Genomic DNA, 21,733 nt, shown 5'->3' on the forward strand with positions numbered 1-21,733 from the left:
TTCTAAATGTACAAATATATTCTGCATTTTATTCTGGCCCACATAATATACATTACATCTATAAAGTGAAGTGGATAGATAATCAGGCCAGTGCATTACTGTCTAGTACAGTTTAATTTACTCGTCCAATTAAAGAACGCCCCCTGAGCTCTCACATTGTAGAGAGTTTCTGTCACTATTTCCATACTGAATCTCTACTGACATCTAGTGGATTCCTCTGCATATTGACAAATGTAGTTTGGTTACATTTAAAGGAAGAAGAGAAGACAGCAACATCAAATTGGGGAGTAAAATCTCACCATTTCTCCTGGTTTTCCTTGTTCCCCCTTCTCTCCCTTTTCACCAGGTTTTCCCTAGAAGTAATAACAAACAGTGCAATTAAAGTTTTAATGAAACAGAAGAGGTAGTGGTCCGGAACAGTAAGAGCACAAGAAGATTAAACTCTTTATAAACCCAGCACAGGATAATACCATCTACATAACATTATATTTACATTTAAAGTACCAGCTTAATACTAAAAAACTGTGTTCTCTAAAAAATGATTTTCACAGTAGAGTTTGGTCCATCTACTTACAGGTTCACCAGGCTCAGGAATAACATTTTCCACCTGTAAGGCAAAAACAATTTCTATCACATCTCCATGAATGCTGAGTAAAACAGTATCACTGGCTCCATGTCATCCATCGTGGTTATGTCATATACTGCAGGCCTGTTGATGTACAGTATGTTACCATGCACATTACAAACCGGAGAAACTTTACTTACATTTCCTGGAGCACCAGGTGGTCCCCTGGCTCCTACTTCACCCTGAGGCAAGAGACAATATGTTCACATTGTCTGCATACTAATGACCTTATTATAGCTAATACTGCAGGCTGATCATTACTGAGACAGAGGAGGACAACTCTCTAACTACTGTAACACGGTAGGATACACAATGAGAATTCAGCCTGCATATGCTTTGCAATTAATTTCACTTTATAAAACAGTCTAACATATAAAAGAGGCCTCATTTCTTTTTTACCTTGTCGCCCTTTTCACCTTTTGGCCCAAGTGGTCCATCTTTTCCCCTCTCTCCCTGTGAGAGAGCAGGCAAATTCAAAATCAAACATATTTCTACAGACCACAGATGATATTTGCACATTAGCAGAGGCAAAGAGAGAACTTTTTTAATTGGAAGAACATTCCTCCAAGAGCAGTGGGTATCAAAGTGACATTTGAGGACAGGAGAGGGTCCAAGGAGGTTACCCAGCCAAATTAGGAACAGTTCATTTCACTGGAGTTTATTAACCAAAAATCATTTATATTACCTAACGTGTAAGAGCAACCTTTAGCGAGTGTCTCCCCGTGCACCGTTGTAGACTTTAAACAATTCAAAACTAAATCAAAAACATTTTATCATCTTTACAAATGAGGGTCTTTAGGTGTAATGGAGTCACTGAAATAAAAATCATTGAAAACTGTGCTTTTAAATATCCCCAGTTGTAATAAAGTGCTCTGCCAATCATATAGTCACACATACAGGAACCCCCCTGTCTCCTCTTGATCCATCAGCTCCTGGTTGTCCAGGTGAACCAGCTTCTCCCTACAGAAAAACACACACATGACATAATATAATATATGTTTCATTACCTTAGCAAACTAAAGAAAAGTCAACAACTGTGTACTTACTCTCTCCCCTGGAGGTCCTCTTGGTCCGGGAGGCCCATCATCACCCTAGAGAGAGGAACACTTGGCCATTAAAATACATATGGAAAATATACACACTATCTCATGAGCTGCATGTGCCTTCAGTAGTGTCTGTTTCTGGGTAAGATTAAGTCACAGTACCTTATGTCCAGGCTTGCCAGGAAAACCATCTGTTCCGCGCTCTCCCCTGGGCCCCTTCAGAGACACAAGATTTCGATTCAGATGTCATACTTTCAAAATCTGTGTTTACCAGACAAATTTGCTAGGTACCTCATGTAGGTAAAGGTACAACAACACAACTCACATAAAATTTACTCATATCAATTTAAAGTCCATGTTTTAAATAATCTATCAAGCATATATTTTTGCTTATACTGGTAATTGTTTAGACTGATAATCAGACATTATAATCAGACACTTGATTCATAAATGAGTTGCTGAACAAATCGTGATGTGGGCAGTAATTAAAAGGAAAAGGCTAGTTTTAAATAGTACATTTTTCTAGGTTATGCAGAAGTCTTCTATTCTTTCTAGCTTACGGCTTGTAGCTTACAGTGACTGATATTGCAGTGGTCACATGGACTACACTTAATGCAGCATTCATCTATTTTTTGGCCATTTAGAGGAAGCTGAACATACACACGTGTTAATAAAGTTGTTAAATCTACCATGTTAACAAACAGTTGCCTGGTGCTGGGAAGGTAGAACAGGTAGTAGAGTGGGCCTATCAGACCTTTTCCCTGACAACAGCTGCCTGCTGTAGCCAGAAGCAAGGTTGATAAGAGCGGCAAGAGTAAACTAAAACAGTAAAGATGTCATAACAATGAGCTGAAAATGCTAAAACACTCAGTAGAGTTGTGGGGACCTGCAGAGTCAGGTGATAATTAACTGTGGCCTCATTATTACGAGCAACACTTTCAGCCTTACACATTTTTCATTTAAAAAAAAAAAAAAAGGTTTGAAGAAAGGTTATTCTAAAGGTTATACTGACCATGCCACCATCATTTCCAGGAAGACCATCCAGGCCATCTTTACCAGGAAGACCCTTTGAAGATCAGTTGACATTTAGTGATATGAACAGAGACAAGAATGATTGAGCACTTATGACTAAAAGTTCCATTAACAACAAATTATGCTTTTATTTGAGGATAAAACAGCAACTCACAGGCTTTCCAGGCTCTCCAGGTTTGCCTGAAAATCCAATTTCACCAGGTAGACCCTTCATAATGAAAGATGAATTTTTTTAACATGCTCATCATTCAGTAACAGACAGTTTGTCGCTGCCATACAGTAGCAAGTTATCATATTCATTAGGAATAATTGTTGTGTCTTGATATTTGTTTACGGTCACTTACAGGCGGTCCAGTATGTCCTTGGTTTCCTGGTGGCCCAGCTGGACCCTGAGGTCCCTGCAAAGTAAAAAAATGAAAATTTGTATCATTTGATCATAATCTCATAGTAATACTACATATTTAAATATTACCTCTCTGTGTGTCCCTTTCTATATAATTTTTTTTTATTATTATTATTTTTATAGATTTGGCTGTATTGATGTATAATAGAAAGACTGTGCCAAATGTCCCAGATATTTTCTTTCCAAAAATGTTCATAACAAATATTCCGATTTTTCCCACACTTCCATCAGACAGTGAACATAAGTGTCAGTACCTGAAAGTAGCCAGTAGAGGGGGCTATTATGACACTGTTAACAGCTCATTCAGCCTTGGATACCACTTGAAGACAGATGTATTTCTATTTTGCTCCAGGGAGCAATTTGGAAAATTAATTGGCATAACCTGTTGGTTTTAATCTAGCCAATTTATTTGCCCTCTATTAAAACACACAGTGAAGACACCTTTCAGAGAGCAGTAATGTTCTGCTATGTGGGGCACATCAAACATTGAGCAGCCCACACAATTAAAACAACAAATGAATTCTCTTCAGTTCTCCTTGAGAGGTCGTTAAGGTGCACTCACATGAGCCGTACATTAATAAGAGGTCATTTTGAACAAGTGATTCTTTTGTATTACAGATATTTGTGCTTATTGCTTATATGCTATGAAATTGTCCTTACAGGAGGTCCAGGAAGTCCATCCACTCCAGGCAAGCCGCTTTCACCTTTCTTTCCCTGAAAGACAATGGTTAAATTAAATCAAACACTAAATTATAAAACATTTAATGCATACAGTGAGTTCAGCCATTTGGGCTATAGCATAGCCATTTAGGACTCTCAGGTCATGTTCTCTGTACTTTTTCTGAGAATTTAGTTTTTTTAGCAACCTTAGTGGAGTTTACATTATACAGCTAAAATCTTACACCTTTTAGACTGATTCCAGTATTCTTTGATTATTATTCCACTGTGATTTACTGTGGCATTTCTCCACTAGAACTGGCAGCAAGGAGAATGCTTTGAAACAAGACCTTAACCTTAAATCTGGGAAATAAAATAGTCAAACTTAATTTTACATGTTAGAAATTTACAAATATTTTCCTAGAAAGTTTCCTGGGAAGACCTATGTTATAAATTATAGGTAAATAAAGTTATGAGAGGTTAAATTAAGTTGCATTGAGTTTAGGAGCAGTTTTGCCCTACAACATTTTTCTCATTTGTTTTAAAATTTAAAAAAATGACTGTGCTATAAAATTATTTCATTTTCATAAAAATGTTTGTGCCGCCCAGCACTGCATACTCACACAGAAAGAGAAACAAAAAGCTAGCTGGTGAGATAACCACAACTAGCCTTAGCTAACATTAAAGCTAAGACTAAATTTAATTACAGATTTCCCCCACCTGTTACCTGTAACTAAAAATAACTTAAAAGAAACCTTGGTATATTTTTTGATTAAAACCTCACCCTAGATAAATATGTTAATGCAATGGTTCAATCCTGTTTTTATCATCTCAGAAATATTTCAAGGATCAGACCATTTCTTTCTGCCAAAAATCTGGAAACTGTCATTCATGCTTTCATAATCAGTCGATTGGACTACTGTAATTCCCTGCACTCTGGCATCAGCAAAAAATCTCTCTCCCACGTCCAGCTCATCCAAGAGTCTGCTGCCAGGATTTTAACTCAGTCTAGGAAACCTGATCACATTTCACCGATCCTGGCTTCCCTACATTGGCCACCTGTCACTTTTAGAATAGATTTTAAGATTTTATTGATTACTTACAAAGCCCCAAGAGACCTTGCCCCGAGCTATCTATCAGATCTCTTATTGCCCTATGTCCCTTCTCACTCCCTGAGATCATTGGATGCGTCGCTTCTTGTTATTCCAAGGTCCAGACTGATACATAAAGAAGGACAGAGCCTTTGCAGTCAGGGCTCCTAGACTTTGGACTGACCTGCCTGAGGAGATCAGGGCTGCCAACTCTGTCATCTTTTAAACCACTGTTGAAAACTTAAAAAATTAAAATTGCTTTTTGGTGATGTTATTATATTTTATGGCATTTTAGTTATTTTCATTTTATTTGTGTTTTTATAATGTCTTTAGTTTTTTATGGCTCTCAGTTTGTTTTGGCATATTAAATGTGTTCTGTTTTTATTGTAAAGCACTTTGTAACTGTTTTAAAAAGCGCTATTATTACTATAAAAATATCCACGTTGGTGAACCAACCTCTTGGTAATACAGCCAGTCACCTAACTAAATGAAACAGCAGCTAAATCCAGTCATAAAGGAGAAAAAGGACTAAAACCTAGAAAAATTCCTGCTATAGCTAATGTAGCCTACCTAGCTTAGCAGTGTAGCAGTGACAGTCTTAGCATACAATTCATGTGATTTGATTTTGGTAATGCAAAAAATTAAAAATACATATTTAAAAAGTAAGATTCAAATAATAAATTAACTCATGAGATAAGCCTACATTTAATCCCTCAAGTTGAGATTGTTGTTTTTTTGGTTGTTTGTATTTTAAACTAGTTAAAATGGACAAGAAAGCTAAAAGATATTGTGTTTTTCTCAGTCTACAAAATGCTGGCTACAGCTCTGGCTATTTCAATTTATCTTCTTATTTTTCTTCTTACAGTTTGTTGATGCTATCCTCTGCAGTCCTTTAAGACTGTCCACATTCAGGCTCAGACTGCGCTCAGCTGTCATATCAGGAAAGAGGTGAACAGACAGACCTCAGCAGCGGTGACACAGGCAACTGATGAGAGCTTTTGCTGCACTGGAGGTGAGAGCAGCTCAATCTATAGCAACTGAACCATTCAGCCAACTCTATCAGTGCTGGCAGAAGTGGAGACCACCCTATTATCACAGCTCTCAGCCTACCTTTTACCCCCCCCCCCCCCCCCCCCCCCCCTTCCTCACACACACACTCTCCCTGTGCATCTTCAGCTGAGTTATAACAACCCTGAACCACGAAAATAGGTCAAGCTCCTCTCTATTTGCCTGTTTTTTTAAGGATTCACTTGGAAAGCATCTTATGGGGCTGTAAAATGTTTCAGCAGGACCTCCAATGCTACACAGAGGGTGGTTTTCTAGATATTGTGAAATCTGAACACAATGTAATCGCTTTATTCATGTTAATAAACTATAAATCCCACGACCTCAGGGAAACTTGTCTGGCTGAGGACAAAGTGCATTCTGGTGGTAGAAAGTCTTCCATTCATGGCCAGAGGAGGTTTGGCTTGACTTTGCAGCCCAACTGAGTTGATTCCAACATATTGCTGATGACAAGTTAATTGCTCCCAGTAGAGAAAGGGTAAAAGAGGTCACTATCTTTGTTAATGGTTTGGAAGAACAAATTATGTAGAACAACTGTGTCTGTTTTAATTACACACTGCTGTGTGATTGGGCCAGTGTGACCATATGAGAGACTGGGGACAGCCTCTCTAGATAATTCTACAAGCATATCCACTTTGCTTTCTACAAGCGCCGATAACAGAAAGCTCTGATTAGCATGAAAAATAAATATCTGTTTTCTTCATTCTAAATAATCCCATTGGAATATGATGCACACAGCCATGGGATTATAGTATAAATTTCCAATTACTGACTGCAAATCAGAGTTTTTGTTCTACAAGAGCATCTCTTGAGGCAAAATTATCTAATTTTAGTCAAAACTCAGTAGACAGAGCTAAGGAAAAACAGTTTTTTTTTTTCTGTACACCATTATGTTTAGTCAGACTAGGCAGTAAAAAAAGCAGAACTCGCAACATTCCATGCATGAAAATATTTCTCATTATCACAAAATGATTATTTTGTGTTAAGAAAATACTTCTCCCTATTTCAATATAATAAGATTTGATTTCTTGTGATTACAAAAACCTGTTTTAATTTTGAGTCAAAAACAAATTATTTTGTGGTTACAAGACTGTGGTTTGTTAAACTTGATGACTACATATACAACTATGTACATCTTTGAGCTTCTCTTAAATACTGAGGTGATGAAGAAATGTCAGGAAGTGACCTTCAACAGTTTTCCATCAAACTGAGATTCTTACCCTCTGGCCGAACTCTCCAGGCTCACCAGGTAGACCTTGAACACCGGGAGGACCCTTGGGAGTGAAATGTTAACAGTCAGCTACAGTTCATACAGCACAACTGGCGTTTTCATGAACAGCTCTGTACTACATGCATCTGAACAGGTGGCTTTTCCACATCAATAAACTTTTCCAAAGCTAAACAGCAGGAAGGAGGAAACATGTAGGAAGGAAGTAATAAATCATGATCCTTACAGGAGGTCCTGGGGGGCCATCGGCCCCTGGAAGCCCAGGAGGTCCAGGCTCGCCCTGAAACAGGTAAAATATATTAGTATGTATTACACATTGTATTAGTACAGTATACATATAATTTCTATTATTACAGTACTTTAGATGACTTTCATAATTTACACTTTGCATTTGTCATGATAGTGAATCACTTAAACATATACAGTATAATGAAAATGGTATTAATTGATAACAAGAACAAATTACCCAGCCACACTGGACAGACAAAGTAAATGGCACAAAGTACATCAACATATAGTCTATAGTGGTGTATTTAGTTGTTTTTGTGTCCCTGTTGACCAATATATTTCAATACTGAAGTTCAATATTACATAAAGCATCTGCTAAGCATTTCGACACAATATATACAGTAATTAATTATACTTTATAGTAATTAATACTATCAAGCAGAGACATCCTTATAAAACATGACTAATTATTCATCAATCACTCACCTTGTCTCCCCTTAAGCCCTCTTGTTGATACTGAAATCAAATGAAAGAAGGAATATTAAGGTAATAATATATATGTCATCTTCAAAGTCATTGTGCCACCTGGTCTAATTATGAAGAAATAGGGCCACAGTCGAGACTGGTAAACCCTCAGCTCACCCATGTGCTACTGTTAGTGTTTCATAGCACATTTGAGAAGCATTTTTGCTTGAAAAATGGTGAAAGGATTAATCAACTTTTTGTCAGTCAACTAACGAGTTAATCAACTTATTGTTTTAGCTCTAGTCCTTTACTGGCTTAACAATCTGCTAGTGACAGACATTCAATAATTTAGTTTCTTCTGTCTAGAGAACAGCACCCTCTTCTAGTTAAGTGCTTCTTGTTGAAGCAAAAGGTCAGCAGGTCAGTCTTGGATATAATGATTTGGTTTGTTTATAATAAAAATCAAGTGATCATATTTCAAATGTACTATAAGACTTATATGTTTTTGTTTGTTTGTTTTAATAACTTGTGTTAACCTTTCTCACTCCATCAGTTCACTAACTTCATTATCACTAAGTAAGTCTGCCAGGGAATGTAATTCTTATTTCTTATATCCCTCTGGTTTATTTTTTGGTACTTACCACATCCCCAGGTAATCCGGGAAGGCCTCTCTCCCCCTGTGACACAATTCACACAAGAATGAAAACCCTGTCATTAAAATCACTTTCGGAGCAAATTCCCTTAGGCAATATGATAATGATATAGCAACAACCATAATTTATGTGCTGCCACGTGTGTGTACTCACTGTACTGTAGGCCTAAAGGAAAGTAAAACTTGTGGCTTAAGTACAAGGCAATGCAGCATGTGTGCATATGTGTGGATGCGTGCATCCTTGTGCATGCATATGGGTGTGGTATATGCATGAGAGCACCACTGGAAGAATCATCAAAGTCACAAATTACAGACAGACAAATGAACTCTACATTTTATTTTCTCAGACAAATGAGTGGGCTGACTTTGATGGTACACGGAGGAGACTGAGGAATGTCTGCAGAGTACAGACAGTACCTCGGGAAACTGATGATACCTCTTTGAAATGATTTATATCAGCACTGCTTAATAACATTATGCTTACAGCAATATCCTCTTTGTATTGCTTCTAATCAAGTGAACAGGGTGTTTTGCATACAGCACAGTAGAGGAGGGGGGGCATACCTTTGTGCCTTTTATTCCGCTGGCCCCAGGTGCACCAACCAGTCCTCTCAAACCCTAATCAATTCCAGACAAAAACTTCGTTAATACAAAAATGACTCACCAAATCTGCAACAGAGTCTTAATATCTGAAATCTGTTTGTTACTACAGGAGCTTAACAGACGTTCACAACTTACATCTTTCCCAGAAACACCAGGTTTTCCAGGAAGTCCATCCAAACCAGCCTCTCCCTAAAATGGAAACAAGTGTAGAAGAAAGAAAGTCAAACATATTCTACACTGTAAAATAAAATATAAAGATTATCAGTTTACTCTTCACCAAAAGTACTGTACTACTCTGCCTTTGAGAACAGATATATGTGTCTGTGGCTCTAAAGGGAGCTTTCTAAAGACTGAAAAAATAATGGTGGTGATGTCATCAGGGTTATTTTATCGTGTTTTTGGAGTTTGAGCCATATCCCTGCTGCTGCTTCCACTTTGACCATTCTTTTTAAAAATCTGTCTCTCACAAGACCTCTGACTTTATGGAAGTGCAACAATAAATCACTGAAGTGTCCCTTTAAATAATAATCCAGGCCATTTTTTATAAATAAATGTCAGTCGAACAGTGAACAGCTCATGAAAGTTCTTACGTTTCTGAATCCAAACACCCTGTTTGTTAGGTATTTTTTATGAAAGATCTACTGTATGTATAGTTGTACAGTTAGCATGAGGAGCAACTCAAGTACTGTACTCAAGTACAATTTTGAAGAACTTTACTTCAGTATTTCCATCTGATGCTACTTTATACTTCCACTCCACTACATTTCAGAGGGAAATATTGTACTTTCTACTCCACTACATTTATTTGACAGTTTTAGTTACTTTTCAGATGAAGATCTGACACAATGGATAATATAACAAGCTTTTAAAATACAGCATATTGTTAAAGATGAAACCAGTGGTTTCCAACCTTTTTGGCTTTTGATGTCTTACAAAGTGTGTAGTCAGGGTCACATTTCAGATGTCTATGAGTTGTTAACAGCTCCACCAAATACAGATTTATCCTTCTAAACTTCTCACATGGTTTCATTTCAATAAATGTTCAATTGATCCAATATTTCACCAAAAATCAAAGATTAGAGAAAAAGTTAAAAAACTGAAACCAGATTTGTGTATCATAAGTGTGTTTTTTCTTCTTTTCTCTCCCATTAACTCCTCAGATTTATCTGGTGACCCTTTGGAGGGGCCCGACCCCTAGGTTGGGAACCACTGGACTAAACTAGCTAACTGTATATAAAGTAGTTGAAACTAGCTCCACCTCCAGCAGCTACAACAGTAACATGCTGCTCTAACACTGATGCTTCACTATTAATAATCTAATGATGTCATATATAATAATATATCAGTCAGAGGGACCAAACCACTACTTTTACTGCAATACTTTAACTACATTTTGCTGCTAATACTTGTGTACTTTTTCTTAAGTAGGACTTTTACAGGACTACTACTTGTAATGGAGTATTTTTACATTGCTGTATTGATACTTTTACTTAAGTAAAGGATCTGAGTACTTCTTCCACCACTGACGGCTGTGCAGATAAAGAAAAGAGCCAAAACACATCCCTGGCTTTTAAGTCAGGTAACGCCACCCTGACTTCTTCCCTAGGTGCCTGTTCTAAACCTTAAACTCCCTTTATCACTTCACTGAGGCAAGTGCTTTTCCAGCTTTCACCTACAGGAAATTGCTGACTGACTGACTGACTGACTGACTGATGGACATACTGCTCTAAACATGTTAAAGCACTGGCATCAGCAGGTTTGAATGGAGTTTCAGTATGCCCAGAACCTGCTACACATCCTCATGTCATATGGCAAAGTAATCAGTGAACTGATTCTGTGTATATTACATTCTACTTAAAGATTATTTAAGTCATTTTAATTTTAAAAAAGTTGACAGCATGATAAAAAGTTTCAACTGTTTCTTGTCATTTCCAGCTGTGGTTACTTGATCTGTTACCCAAGACTCAAGTCTCATTGAAATCATGATCACGAGAACATCTTGACATATAAAGCATCAACAAGTCTCATGTGACTGTGGTTAAAAACAATTGTTGATGGCAGGAGATAACTTTAAACTGATTTATTAGCAGTCTATTACCATTGTGATGGCAACAGGAGGAAGGTGTTTAGCAGCTCTGAGGAAATTTCAGACATCAACAAAGCTTATGTAGGCCTGAATGAGCTGCATTATAGCCAAACGCCCCCACACAGTCCCAGACAGGAAGTGTGGAGAGTGAATCAAGGAAGCCACATCTGTTTGCACAATTACACCCCTCAGTTCTGAGTTCCTGTGAGAAGAATGGTCTCTCTCTGTCTCTCTCTCTCAGAGTTAACCCTGTCGTCAGGATTTGCAGTATGAACCGTGTTTTGTACAGGTTAAACCTCACATGACATTATGGTTCCGATCCCAGGACATGCTGGGAAAACATGGGGCAGGGAGTAACTCTCCTTAAATGTATCTGCTGCAGTGGAGCTGTGTGTTCAAAGGCAACAATTATAGCAAGAAGCTCCCAAATAGGAATATGTGGAACTGTGTGAATGTGAAGCATGGTGATCTGTTTACATTCATCTGCTTAATAAATCCTTATTAATCAAGAATACATTTCAGTATTACTCACCTTGAACCCTGGACTTCCTTTTTCACCTTTAATACCTGATTGCCCCTATGACAAAACACAGCAACATCATAATATAATTCCAAAATCAATATTATCACTTATTAATATCAGATCTTAAATGATCATATGGTGAAGTGCATTCAGATTATACTCACAATGACACCTGATGGTCCTGGTGCACCAGGGGTTCCTGCATCCCCTTGAATTCCCTATGTAGTATAACAGAGCGCATTATAAATCGAGAGTCCATGTTACTGTTGCTGATTCAGCAATATACTGCAGGCCAGCTGGGACCTGCTGAGTCGGAGCTGAATCAACGTAAGAAATTTGACTGACCAAGTACGAAATCCAAAACCCCAAAAAGGAAACAGCAGCTGTAAGTGACAAGACCACCACATGGGAGAACCTTGAACTCTGACCTCTGACCTCCTTCCTTCTGTTCTCATGTTGAAAAAAAACAGAAATGTATCTTCAAATATTAAGTTGCAGTGTAAGTTTCTTCTATCACTATTCTTTTTTCAATTAGGTATCAACTTAAATATACTGTATACCACAGTGTGCATTGCTCTCTGTTACTGCAATAATGAATGCATGGGGATAACTTTTAGCCTTATTCACAAGTTTGGATCTATGAAGACACTTTCTATCATCATCATCGGACACAGAGAAATATGCTTTTAATATGTAGATTCCCCAATACTGACAGTGTGACTTTGATAGTTAATGGCTTTAGAAAAAAAAAATTGCCGTTGCTGTGTTTTTTGGCCTCATCTATATGTTGCTCTGGTGCTCTACAGTAAAATAGCTTTGATAGGTGTGTATTAACTGTTAGTTTAATCAGAGCATTAACTGATGTTTTGCTGAGAAGAATGGATCCATTTTGACATACTGTACTATGAGACAAAATAAGTTTTCTGTCCTCCAGAGTTAAGCTAACAGCCTACTAACAAAATGTTTTGTTTTGTTTGCCTAATTTTAAATCTGTGTTAATTGTTTTTGTTTGTTTATATGCTTCTTAGCTTGCCTAACTACATATCCAGCAGACAAGCAGCTACACTAGCATTCATTTAGACAGATTCATGTTTCTGTTTCTGTTCGTACATATATATACTGTATATACTGTGCATATACAGTATGTCACACATACTGCAGATTAGCCAAAACTATCAAACCCAACTATCGTTGAACAATTACAGGTCTTCTGTGTCCCAGGTCAAAGCCTAAGTGAGTAGTATTTTCTCACAATTTTTCATGTGCAGACTTTCCACATCATAAGAGCAGTATTTCACTGTTTTAGTATTTCCATTATTTTATCAAAAAGGGGTGATCACTCCCTCCAGTGCTGTCTCAGCCAGCTTGTCACAGTCCATTGGCCAAGCCAGAGCCAGCACCCCTCATCCTCCTCCTATGCTCCTAACGCTGGCTCTTCCCCCATGTGCTGAATCCAACGGAAAGTCAACCAAACTGGCCCCCTTTTTTCACAGGAAATCAATAACAAGCTGAGAGGTAATGGTCCAGAAAAATATATGTACGCCCACTTAACAGTACAAGTGCGTCTCTGAGATCATTGCCAAAAACAGACTAAAGTTACGTATTGTTTTTTTTCTTTTTCCCCAAACCAAGTTATTTTAAAATCCTTCAACACTGAGCCAAATGGATGTGCACTGACTCGTGAATGGGTTAAAAATTGGAATACCACATTCACCCACCTTTTGTCCAGCTGGACCAGGCAGTCCTGATTTACCAGGCTGTCCTGCTGCACCCTAAAAAAAAAAAGAAAAATAACCAGATAAAAACATATACATTTACATAGCAAAGCTTGTGCGTTAGACTGAGATATAAATAAATATATGTCTTACTTTGTCTCCTTTGTCTCCAGATAACCCATCAATGCCTGGCACACCACCGAGTCCCTGTCAGTTAATTAGAAACACATAATTAATACCGGCAAGTGAACTTTTAATATTCAAATATAAAGCCAAATCCGCCACATGTCCAGGTCCACAAGTGCCACACCTTCTCTCCTTTTTGTCCAGGAGCACCTGTCGACCCTATGCTGCCTCTATCACCCTGTAAACAGAAAGTATTTATTTATTTTGTCTGTGCTGCAATATACAAGCATGCATGATGGCCGGTAATGCGGGCGACAACAGCGTGCTGTCAAAACCTGGTAGCATCGCAGAACATGGTTTAGTAAATGGTGGTCAGAGGATTAATGTAGAACAAAGTGTTAGAGACAAATTAATGGTCTTGATTAAAAAAAAACAATGGAATATAACATAGAGATTCGGATAAAAGACAGAAGTTAAAATTACACACAGAACACAAAGAGTTACAGAGATGGACATACACAAAAACACTTTTGAGTGAAGGCTTGGGAGCCAGAATATGCTAACAACTGTCAACTGCTTCAAAAAGACCCACTATGGTCAGGTCACACGTCCAACCAGAGACTCAAGGAACAATGGCTTTCCATTGTCCTCAGAGTCTTGACTTTTGGTTTGTTCACTGATGTCATCTGCTGTGCCAAGGAATCCCTTGGAATTCAAAAAACTGGACTGAGTGAAAAGTAATGGCTGTTAAATTACATAGTTGCCCACCGCAAGACTTCCCTCTGCTTCATAAACCACTTTACAAGTCACAGAAGGTTGCCCTTTAATTATTTTAGGAGCTTATATCATTTTAACACACGTCATTTCTTTCATCACTGAGATTAGGAAAGAGGCCCCCACTCTGGCGTGCCCTACAATGAAAGAGACATTATCTATAACAACACTGCTACATGGGAAATTGCCTGTTCTAGTCGGTTAGAATGCAATTAGAGGCAATCAAAGTGGGATGAATTCACTTTCACCCCATGCGACTCGATGACCGACAGCCATTTTTAACCATTACGCAGGGAGGGCTTACGTCATGTTTTTGAATCAGGTTTACAACTACAAATTTCAGCCGTCTGCGGCAGAAAGACAGATGCTCATGCAAAAAGTAAGAAATAGAAAAGCAACAGGGATGCTCCACATTAAAGTTTGATTTAATGCAGTTTTATCAAAACAGTGAAGTTTTCAGCAGAAAGAACTACAAAATGAAAACAAATTTATCATGAAATGAGTTCTGCATTACTGTCGTCAAAATGAGAAAACTCAATAGCTTTTTAAAAAGTGAGAACACAGTTATGTTTGCACACCTTTATGATACAAACGAATTTACGGTTTCCTCCTCCAAACTCTCACAACCAAAGTAGATAAGATAACACAGAGAAGTGAGAAGATATATGTCTGTTCTTCTGGACCTCTTATGACCATTTTAAGTGGCCCCCTCTGGACAGCTTGAATGATGCATGCTGAGGATTTTGTCTCGAGGAATAAATTATACTCTGAGACTCCCAGCTGGCACTGCCAGGCAGCACAGAGGCTGTGATTTGAACAGACTGGGTGGGCGTCTGTGTGGGCCTGCCCTCTCTGCTACACTTCTGTGGTGACCTGTCCTGTAATTCTGACAATAACAGCTATAAGCATTTTCCTGGCCACTCCCTGACAGAAAAGAGGTAAAACATGTAATACCATATGAAAGAAAACTAGAGAAAAATACAGATAGAAAGAAATATATGAAAATATATTATTATAAGGAAAGAATTAGAATGTTTTGTCGAAGATATACATGCATATACAATATGCATGGAGACAAACATGTCTGGGTTAAGATAATGCCCATGCAGAATCATGAAGGACAGGTTTACTTACCTTCTCACCTCTGTCACCTTTGACAGAGATTACTTTGCCCTGCAAATAATTAATCGATAAGGATTAATTATTATGGAGGCAGGAAGAAAAGCAGAAGAGATTATAGCTAGAAGGCATGCAATCTGAAATGACTGAAGTGTGTTTGACAATATATCTACTAACAAAGCTTAATATGCCGAAAGTCAATTAATTAGCTATTATTATTATTGTTATCTTTTATCTTTCCATTAAAAAGGAAACTACACTTGTAAATGTGGACGTTCTAAGTTTTCATACAGTTTCTCCTTTTTGTCCTCTGAGGCCAGGTGATCCGATGGCGCCCTGAGGGCCAGTGTCACCCTGTAAAGGTAGGAATGTTCACACAATAAAAACACAGACCAGCTCTGCAACACAATGAAACTGTGATGTTTTGTCGCACACAATCTATGGTTTAAAGGCAATGATAGATGACCTTTTCCCCCTTGGGACCTGCAACGCCACGTGTACCAGTCTCTCCCTGTGAGAAATGAACATACAGACATCTTTCAAAAGCCATTAATGAAAAGATGCCCACTCAACCGTGGAAATAATAGGCAGGGATAAAGTCTGGTAAAAACCAGGTGACAGGCTTTACCTTCTCTCCAGCAGGACAGGAGCAGTTGACTTGAGGGCCTCTCTGTTGCTCCACACTTGTAGGTGTTGGAGTGGGGATTGCCAGAGGGGGGGCCTCTGTCACAATTTTCTTAGGGCACTGAAATGATAAAATGTAAGCACATGGTGATTGTCAAAAAATGATAGCATGATAGTATGAATGAGCAGTTTGATGCTAATCAGATAGTGGCAGGATCAAACTGCTCTGACTTGATTATAACCTAACATGGAAGGAAAACTTGGACATTTTGGTAACACTTGTTAACACTCTTGCTAAGTGTTTATGAGTAGAACAATGCCACTCCCATGTTTGTGCGTCAAATACATAGCTGGAGACACAAAGCTATTAGCTCAGCATAGCAGAATGACTGTAAGAAGGGGTAATCAGCTAGCCTAGCTTTGTCCAAAGTTCAAAAATGCACCAACCAATACCACTTCAGCTCAATTAAAACATTTTATCTTGTTTGCTCAATCCATACGCAAACATATATATATATATATTTTTTTTTTTAAAAAAACAGCTGTGTTTATGGGGAATTACATGCTGTGAACTAGGGGAGACAATTGTAAAACTTTTTGGTTTTGATGTGACTACTCAAATCATCTTGAACTATTTAGGTACAATTTTTATGTAGGTAACTAGTATCCATGTTCTACTTGTTAACAGTCATCAAATGTTTTTCAAGCAATGTTAGAGTTACAATATTGATTGAAACACTAGAAGTCAAATGTTACACCTGCCCCCCATGTCCAGGGGCAATTGTAACAGCATATGGGGGCAATTGTTACAACATATGTAATACCTTCATATAAATACCAAGGACCACAACAAATTCCCAAGAATATAGATCTAGTTAAAACAATGTAATATCCATTGAACAATTAATTCCAGTTGAATTAAGACAGTATGATTAATCATATAATTATACAAATATAAAACAATTTCTAATGAATTAGCAACAGAAACAGCATCACATAAACAGGGTTTCCCCTCATCAACATTTAGATATAGTTAAAACAATTTTATCTCCATTCAACAATTATTCCAGTTTAATTAAAATTGTTAAATTAATTATATAAATATAAAAACAAGTTATGATTAATAAGCACCAGAAATGGCATCACACAAAAAAAGGGTTTCCTCCTCATCACTATTAAAAAGTCAGTGTAACTGACAACATAAAGAAGTGAGTCACAAACCATTTGACCAACAACATATCAACTTGATAATCCATAGAATTAGAATTAGAAAATTTACCTCTTGAGAAGAATGCAGAAAAAACTATAACCAACAGTTATTAAAAAACAGCTAGAAAACTGAAAACTGACAAAATGTGACTGTGCTCCCAACACAAAGCATGAGACTTAAAACAAATGGAGGAACTCTTATTCTCTTATCTTATTCTTATCATTTTATGAAGTGAGGTTGGCAGGGCACGTCTCAGTTGCTTTCACAGTTGTGGCACAAATAATATCTGCTCCCATCTGTCCATGCTTCATGGGCCCAGGAGTGGTATGATACACAGGACATCCAAACCCCCCCCCCCTTGATCTGGAGTAGCTCTCCAGGCAGACAATGCAGAATACCCGGGTCAGAGGAGCCTGAGATGGAGGAGCCCAAGGCAGACGAGCCTGAGATGGGGGGGTCTGGGGCAGAGGTGCAGACTCTGAGGCAGAGGTTGAGGGCTGTGGTGGGCATGGACAGTCAGTGACATGTGAAGGGCATATTTCTGATTAGAAAAAATATCCCTTTTTAAAGGATTCAGATTCCTGAGCACCTAGAGCCTGCCTGGGCATTTGTGGTAGCGGGAGCCAGTGGCAAGGCATCCTTCACCATAGGTCATAGATGCTAATGGGATGCCCAGGGTGTGTCTTCATGCATTTGTCCTGGAAATGGTTGACATGTTTCTTCAGCAGGCACTGCAGTCCAGAGACTGAAGTTTATGTGACACAATAAGGGGGGAAGATAAGAGCACAGTTCCATGTCTTACAAAAATCAATCCCTTCCACTCACAGATGGGAGGCATGGTTGTCCAGAATTAGCAAGACTTTGGCTTGAGGCCTGGATCTTGTGTGAGCTTGAAAGTGGCACAGGAAGACAAGAAAATCTTCTTCTTGCATCCTGTCAGAGCCATTCTCTGTCTCAATAGATCCATGTGGTCCATCTCTGACAAAGTGAAGATGGAAGTTCTTCCTTGAAAAGGTAAGGTGAGGAGGAATGGTGTTACCCAAGGCATTGATGGCTACCATCGTGGTCACCAGAGAATCACACTCCTCAGAGGTCACAGCTTTTTTTTTTTTTTTTGGCACCTGTTTGGCCCCCCATCTTGCCAGTACCCTGCCGGGGTTCTGAACCATAATTATACAAGTTTCATCTGCATTTCATATGTCTTTTGCACTGAAACTGTATCTCTCCATGACCTCTTCCAGATTACTCAGGAACCTCCCCACATTGTTTTGGTTAAAGCTTGTGGCTCTGGCAAGGCTTGTAGCCTGGGGACTGTGGATAGAAAGTGTAGGGTGCCTCTGAAGAAAATAGTAGATGAAATAGATAGATGAAATTACTTTCATGCCTCAAAAATGAGTCTTAGCAGAAAAACTCTGACAAGTATGAGACATCAGTTTGTCCTTTGGCAGGCAGAGAGGGATCATCAAAGACCATGTGTATAATGGGTTTCATGGTTCTGTCTCATTTCTGTTTGGTGCGATTTGGGATGTTACAATTGCCCCTTGTAACATTTGCCCCCAGTCTCCCCTATTTCTTGGCTAACAGTGGCCTGGCACAGTAACTTCCTGGAGTTGTGTCGTCACCATGAGGTGAGGCAACCAGTGGAGACTAAACATATATTTCCCAAAATGTTGAACTATTCCATTCCATTATTCCTGTCTTGAGCAAATATTAGTGGTTGATTTACTTGCTCTTTTGACTGAAAACTAAATTTTCTCACTAATACAGTTAACACATTTTGTTTTTTAACTTCTTAGCTAACAGCTAACCATCACTACCTTGTTGTGAGCAAATCTGACTAGCACCATTGTGGAAGCCTGTAACGGTATTCAGTTGCATTGCAAAATTAAGCTGGCACCATGTTAGCTAACAAAGCCAAAAACAGATCGTTCATGTAAACTTGTGTGTCAAGCTAAAAATTGGTGTTTTAAAGTAGAGACTATCTAGTAAGACAAGACAGTTTACTGTGTTAAAGTAACCTACAATTAGAAACAAATCTACTACAAACAGATACAATGACAGTCTTACATTGCGATATTTGTAGACAGCCAATGAATCTCTATTGTGGAGCAAGATATGACAGAGACAATATTTGTGGCATTGTAGTGTCTATAATAACCAAAAACTTGGTTTCACATTCAATAAAAGGTACAGGCAGTAGCTCTATAGTACTCACAGGCCCATTGGGTAGATCACAGCAGGTTTCCAGCTCTGCATGCTTGGAATCACAATAAATCATCATCCTCTGGAGGTCAAACTGTATGGTCACAGATAGACAGACACATCATTGATAAATAGATCAATTTTAAAACTTTAACATGGCTTACATACATCACAACATTTCCAGAGTAGAAGATATTGTTAAATTGAATTGTAAATTTAGTAATGCAGGTTTAGACTTACATCAATTGGCACACTGTCATACAGCCTCTTCCCAATGACTGTCTTCCCCTGAATATCAATGTCCTCCCTGTCTCCAATTGGCAGAGTTTGGATGTGTTTGCAGTCCAGGTACAGAGACACAGACTTGGCGTCCACACTGAGGGCAATCTTGTGCCAGTTGCGGTCAAACAGGTTGTCAACTTCAGGGTTCTTGAACACAGCTCTGACAGCGTCCTTTGTCAGCCCGACGGCATTGTACTCCACTGCCTTGTTCTCACCATCCAGACGGATGGACACCTGACAAGTTAGAGGCAGGATAACGTTAACAGTAGGAGCTGAAAAATAAGGGCAGTCAGGTTCAAGACAACATATAGAGAAGTACATTTAATTTCAAGCTTGTGTTCTGAGAGTGTAAGCAAATAATGGAAGTAAATTCAGCCAAAATAAGGCATAAAGTCCTTGTCGTGTAACAATTGGTCTTTTTTGGAAAAAAAGTTAAGGATGCTTTAAAATTTGCAGAACTATTACATTATAGAAGAGCTATACAGTGATTGAATCATGTTGCATTGTTAAATATGGTTTCATTTTGAAAAATTGAAAAGGATTACAAGGAGTCTAGATGGCTTGAGAATGATAAATATGTATAACAACCAATAATTTTAAAAAGGAGCTAAAAAAGCCATGAGTTGACCTTGTAACTGGACTCATAATAGTCACATTTATTACTATTTACATTTGGCTGACCCACCTGTGGGATTCCATATTTGTCAAAAACCTGCCAGAGGTACCAATCTTCACGTCTTGAGGTTTTCCTGAATTTGAATGTCGTCACAAAGGCATATTCATCTGGCAACCCCTGAGGAAACACATCTCTGTGGAAGAGAAGCACATTGTTATTGTTAACATAAACTGTACTTTATTTTACTCAAGGTATGTGATTAACACACAGAGACCATGTACAGTAATAGTTCAAACCTAAAATAAGACATAGTCTATGTTTCACCTAACTACCATTTTTAATAGCCACTGTTCCTACTTTCCAATCCTTTTAAGAAATAAATGTTTGATCATATTTCATAAATGTTGGGCTGAATTAACCCTATTATCTTGATAAAACATTTTATTTTATATGTGATATGTTTTGCATAGTTCCTTGTGAATATGCTGGGCTATTATGTTTTTTGTATTTTTTTATCTACAATAATTAGCTAAAACTGTGTATATGTAGATGACATTTTATCAAAACTATTATCAGCCTACTAGGGAGGATTTAAATACATTTTTCCCAAAATGTATTTAAAGTTTAAATCATCCACATCAAAATGTAACCTTTTGTGGTCAATTTTTGTTCCCTCTGAAAACCACAGATTCCCTTCATGTCAATTGTTTTTTGGTAATTTGGAACACCACTGAAGTACAGTATCAATAAGGACAGGTCCTCATCATCAAAATCTAATTTTCCATTTTCCATATTTTCCATTTTCCATTATAATTTTGGGCAATATTGTGTTTCCATGGTATATATTCCTAAATAAAGTTGTGTCTGATCAAATTGGGGCCCCCACTTTAAATACGTCACATCCTTACAAATATGTTGACATGTGCGATGTATTTTTTGCAGTATAATTTGATGGTCACTTACTCTGTTTGCTGTACAATGGGCATGGTGCCAAGACGAACATAAGAGCTTTGGCCATCATCAACTCTGGTTCCCAGAATATCTCTCACATTGAAGTAGTCCATCAGGTCAAACCCTGCAGCAACACAGTAAAATAGCCTAGTTGGACTCAGGACAGTCTCACACACATAAATAAGCACACCAGGCTCTTGAGTCGTGAGGTTGAGTTATGGTTTTGTCACATTTCTTGGGGTATACTGAGGTTTAATTGGGTCAGTCTCACCACACCCTGCAGCCCCTGTGTTTGTGGCTTTTTGGAGTGAGATGAAAATCACAGTATTACTGAACTGATGGCAAATAGAGCCATTTGTTACCAGTCCAACATTGTTAGGTTTTCTGCCAGAGGAAAAAATTAGTTGCCATCG

The 21,733-nt window shown here is 38.2% G+C and overlaps 1 protein-coding gene across 1 annotated transcript in view; it reads right to left on the reverse strand.

The window, feature by feature from the left end:
- Positions 1-21,733, reverse strand: part of col22a1 (collagen, type XXII, alpha 1) — a 57,300-nt gene that overhangs the window by 21,682 nt on the left and 13,885 nt on the right. The window contains exons 4-33 of the mRNA XM_042436531.1: positions 21,333-21,444; positions 20,439-20,562; positions 19,712-19,987; positions 19,485-19,565; positions 16,064-16,180; positions 15,902-15,946; positions 15,727-15,789; positions 15,451-15,489; positions 13,727-13,780; positions 13,570-13,623; positions 13,420-13,473; positions 11,866-11,919; positions 11,711-11,755; positions 9,228-9,281; positions 9,054-9,107; positions 8,479-8,514; positions 7,859-7,888; positions 7,371-7,424; positions 7,137-7,190; positions 3,764-3,817; positions 3,045-3,098; positions 2,855-2,908; positions 2,681-2,734; positions 1,831-1,884; positions 1,672-1,716; positions 1,523-1,585; positions 1,025-1,078; positions 766-807; positions 575-607; positions 300-353 (exon numbers count right to left, since the gene is read on the reverse strand). Of these exons, the coding sequence (XP_042292465.1) occupies positions 300-353; positions 575-607; positions 766-807; positions 1,025-1,078; positions 1,523-1,585; positions 1,672-1,716; positions 1,831-1,884; positions 2,681-2,734; positions 2,855-2,908; positions 3,045-3,098; positions 3,764-3,817; positions 7,137-7,190; positions 7,371-7,424; positions 7,859-7,888; positions 8,479-8,514; positions 9,054-9,107; positions 9,228-9,281; positions 11,711-11,755; positions 11,866-11,919; positions 13,420-13,473; positions 13,570-13,623; positions 13,727-13,780; positions 15,451-15,489; positions 15,727-15,789; positions 15,902-15,946; positions 16,064-16,180; positions 19,485-19,565; positions 19,712-19,987; positions 20,439-20,562; positions 21,333-21,444 (1,961 nt within the window). The remainder of the gene's footprint in view (positions 1-299; positions 354-574; positions 608-765; positions 808-1,024; positions 1,079-1,522; positions 1,586-1,671; positions 1,717-1,830; positions 1,885-2,680; positions 2,735-2,854; positions 2,909-3,044; positions 3,099-3,763; positions 3,818-7,136; positions 7,191-7,370; positions 7,425-7,858; positions 7,889-8,478; positions 8,515-9,053; positions 9,108-9,227; positions 9,282-11,710; positions 11,756-11,865; positions 11,920-13,419; positions 13,474-13,569; positions 13,624-13,726; positions 13,781-15,450; positions 15,490-15,726; positions 15,790-15,901; positions 15,947-16,063; positions 16,181-19,484; positions 19,566-19,711; positions 19,988-20,438; positions 20,563-21,332; positions 21,445-21,733) is intronic.

This window comes from Thunnus maccoyii, chromosome 15 (assembly GCF_910596095.1).
Source record: "Thunnus maccoyii chromosome 15, fThuMac1.1, whole genome shotgun sequence".
Taxonomy (NCBI): Eukaryota; Metazoa; Chordata; class Actinopteri; order Scombriformes; family Scombridae; genus Thunnus; species Thunnus maccoyii.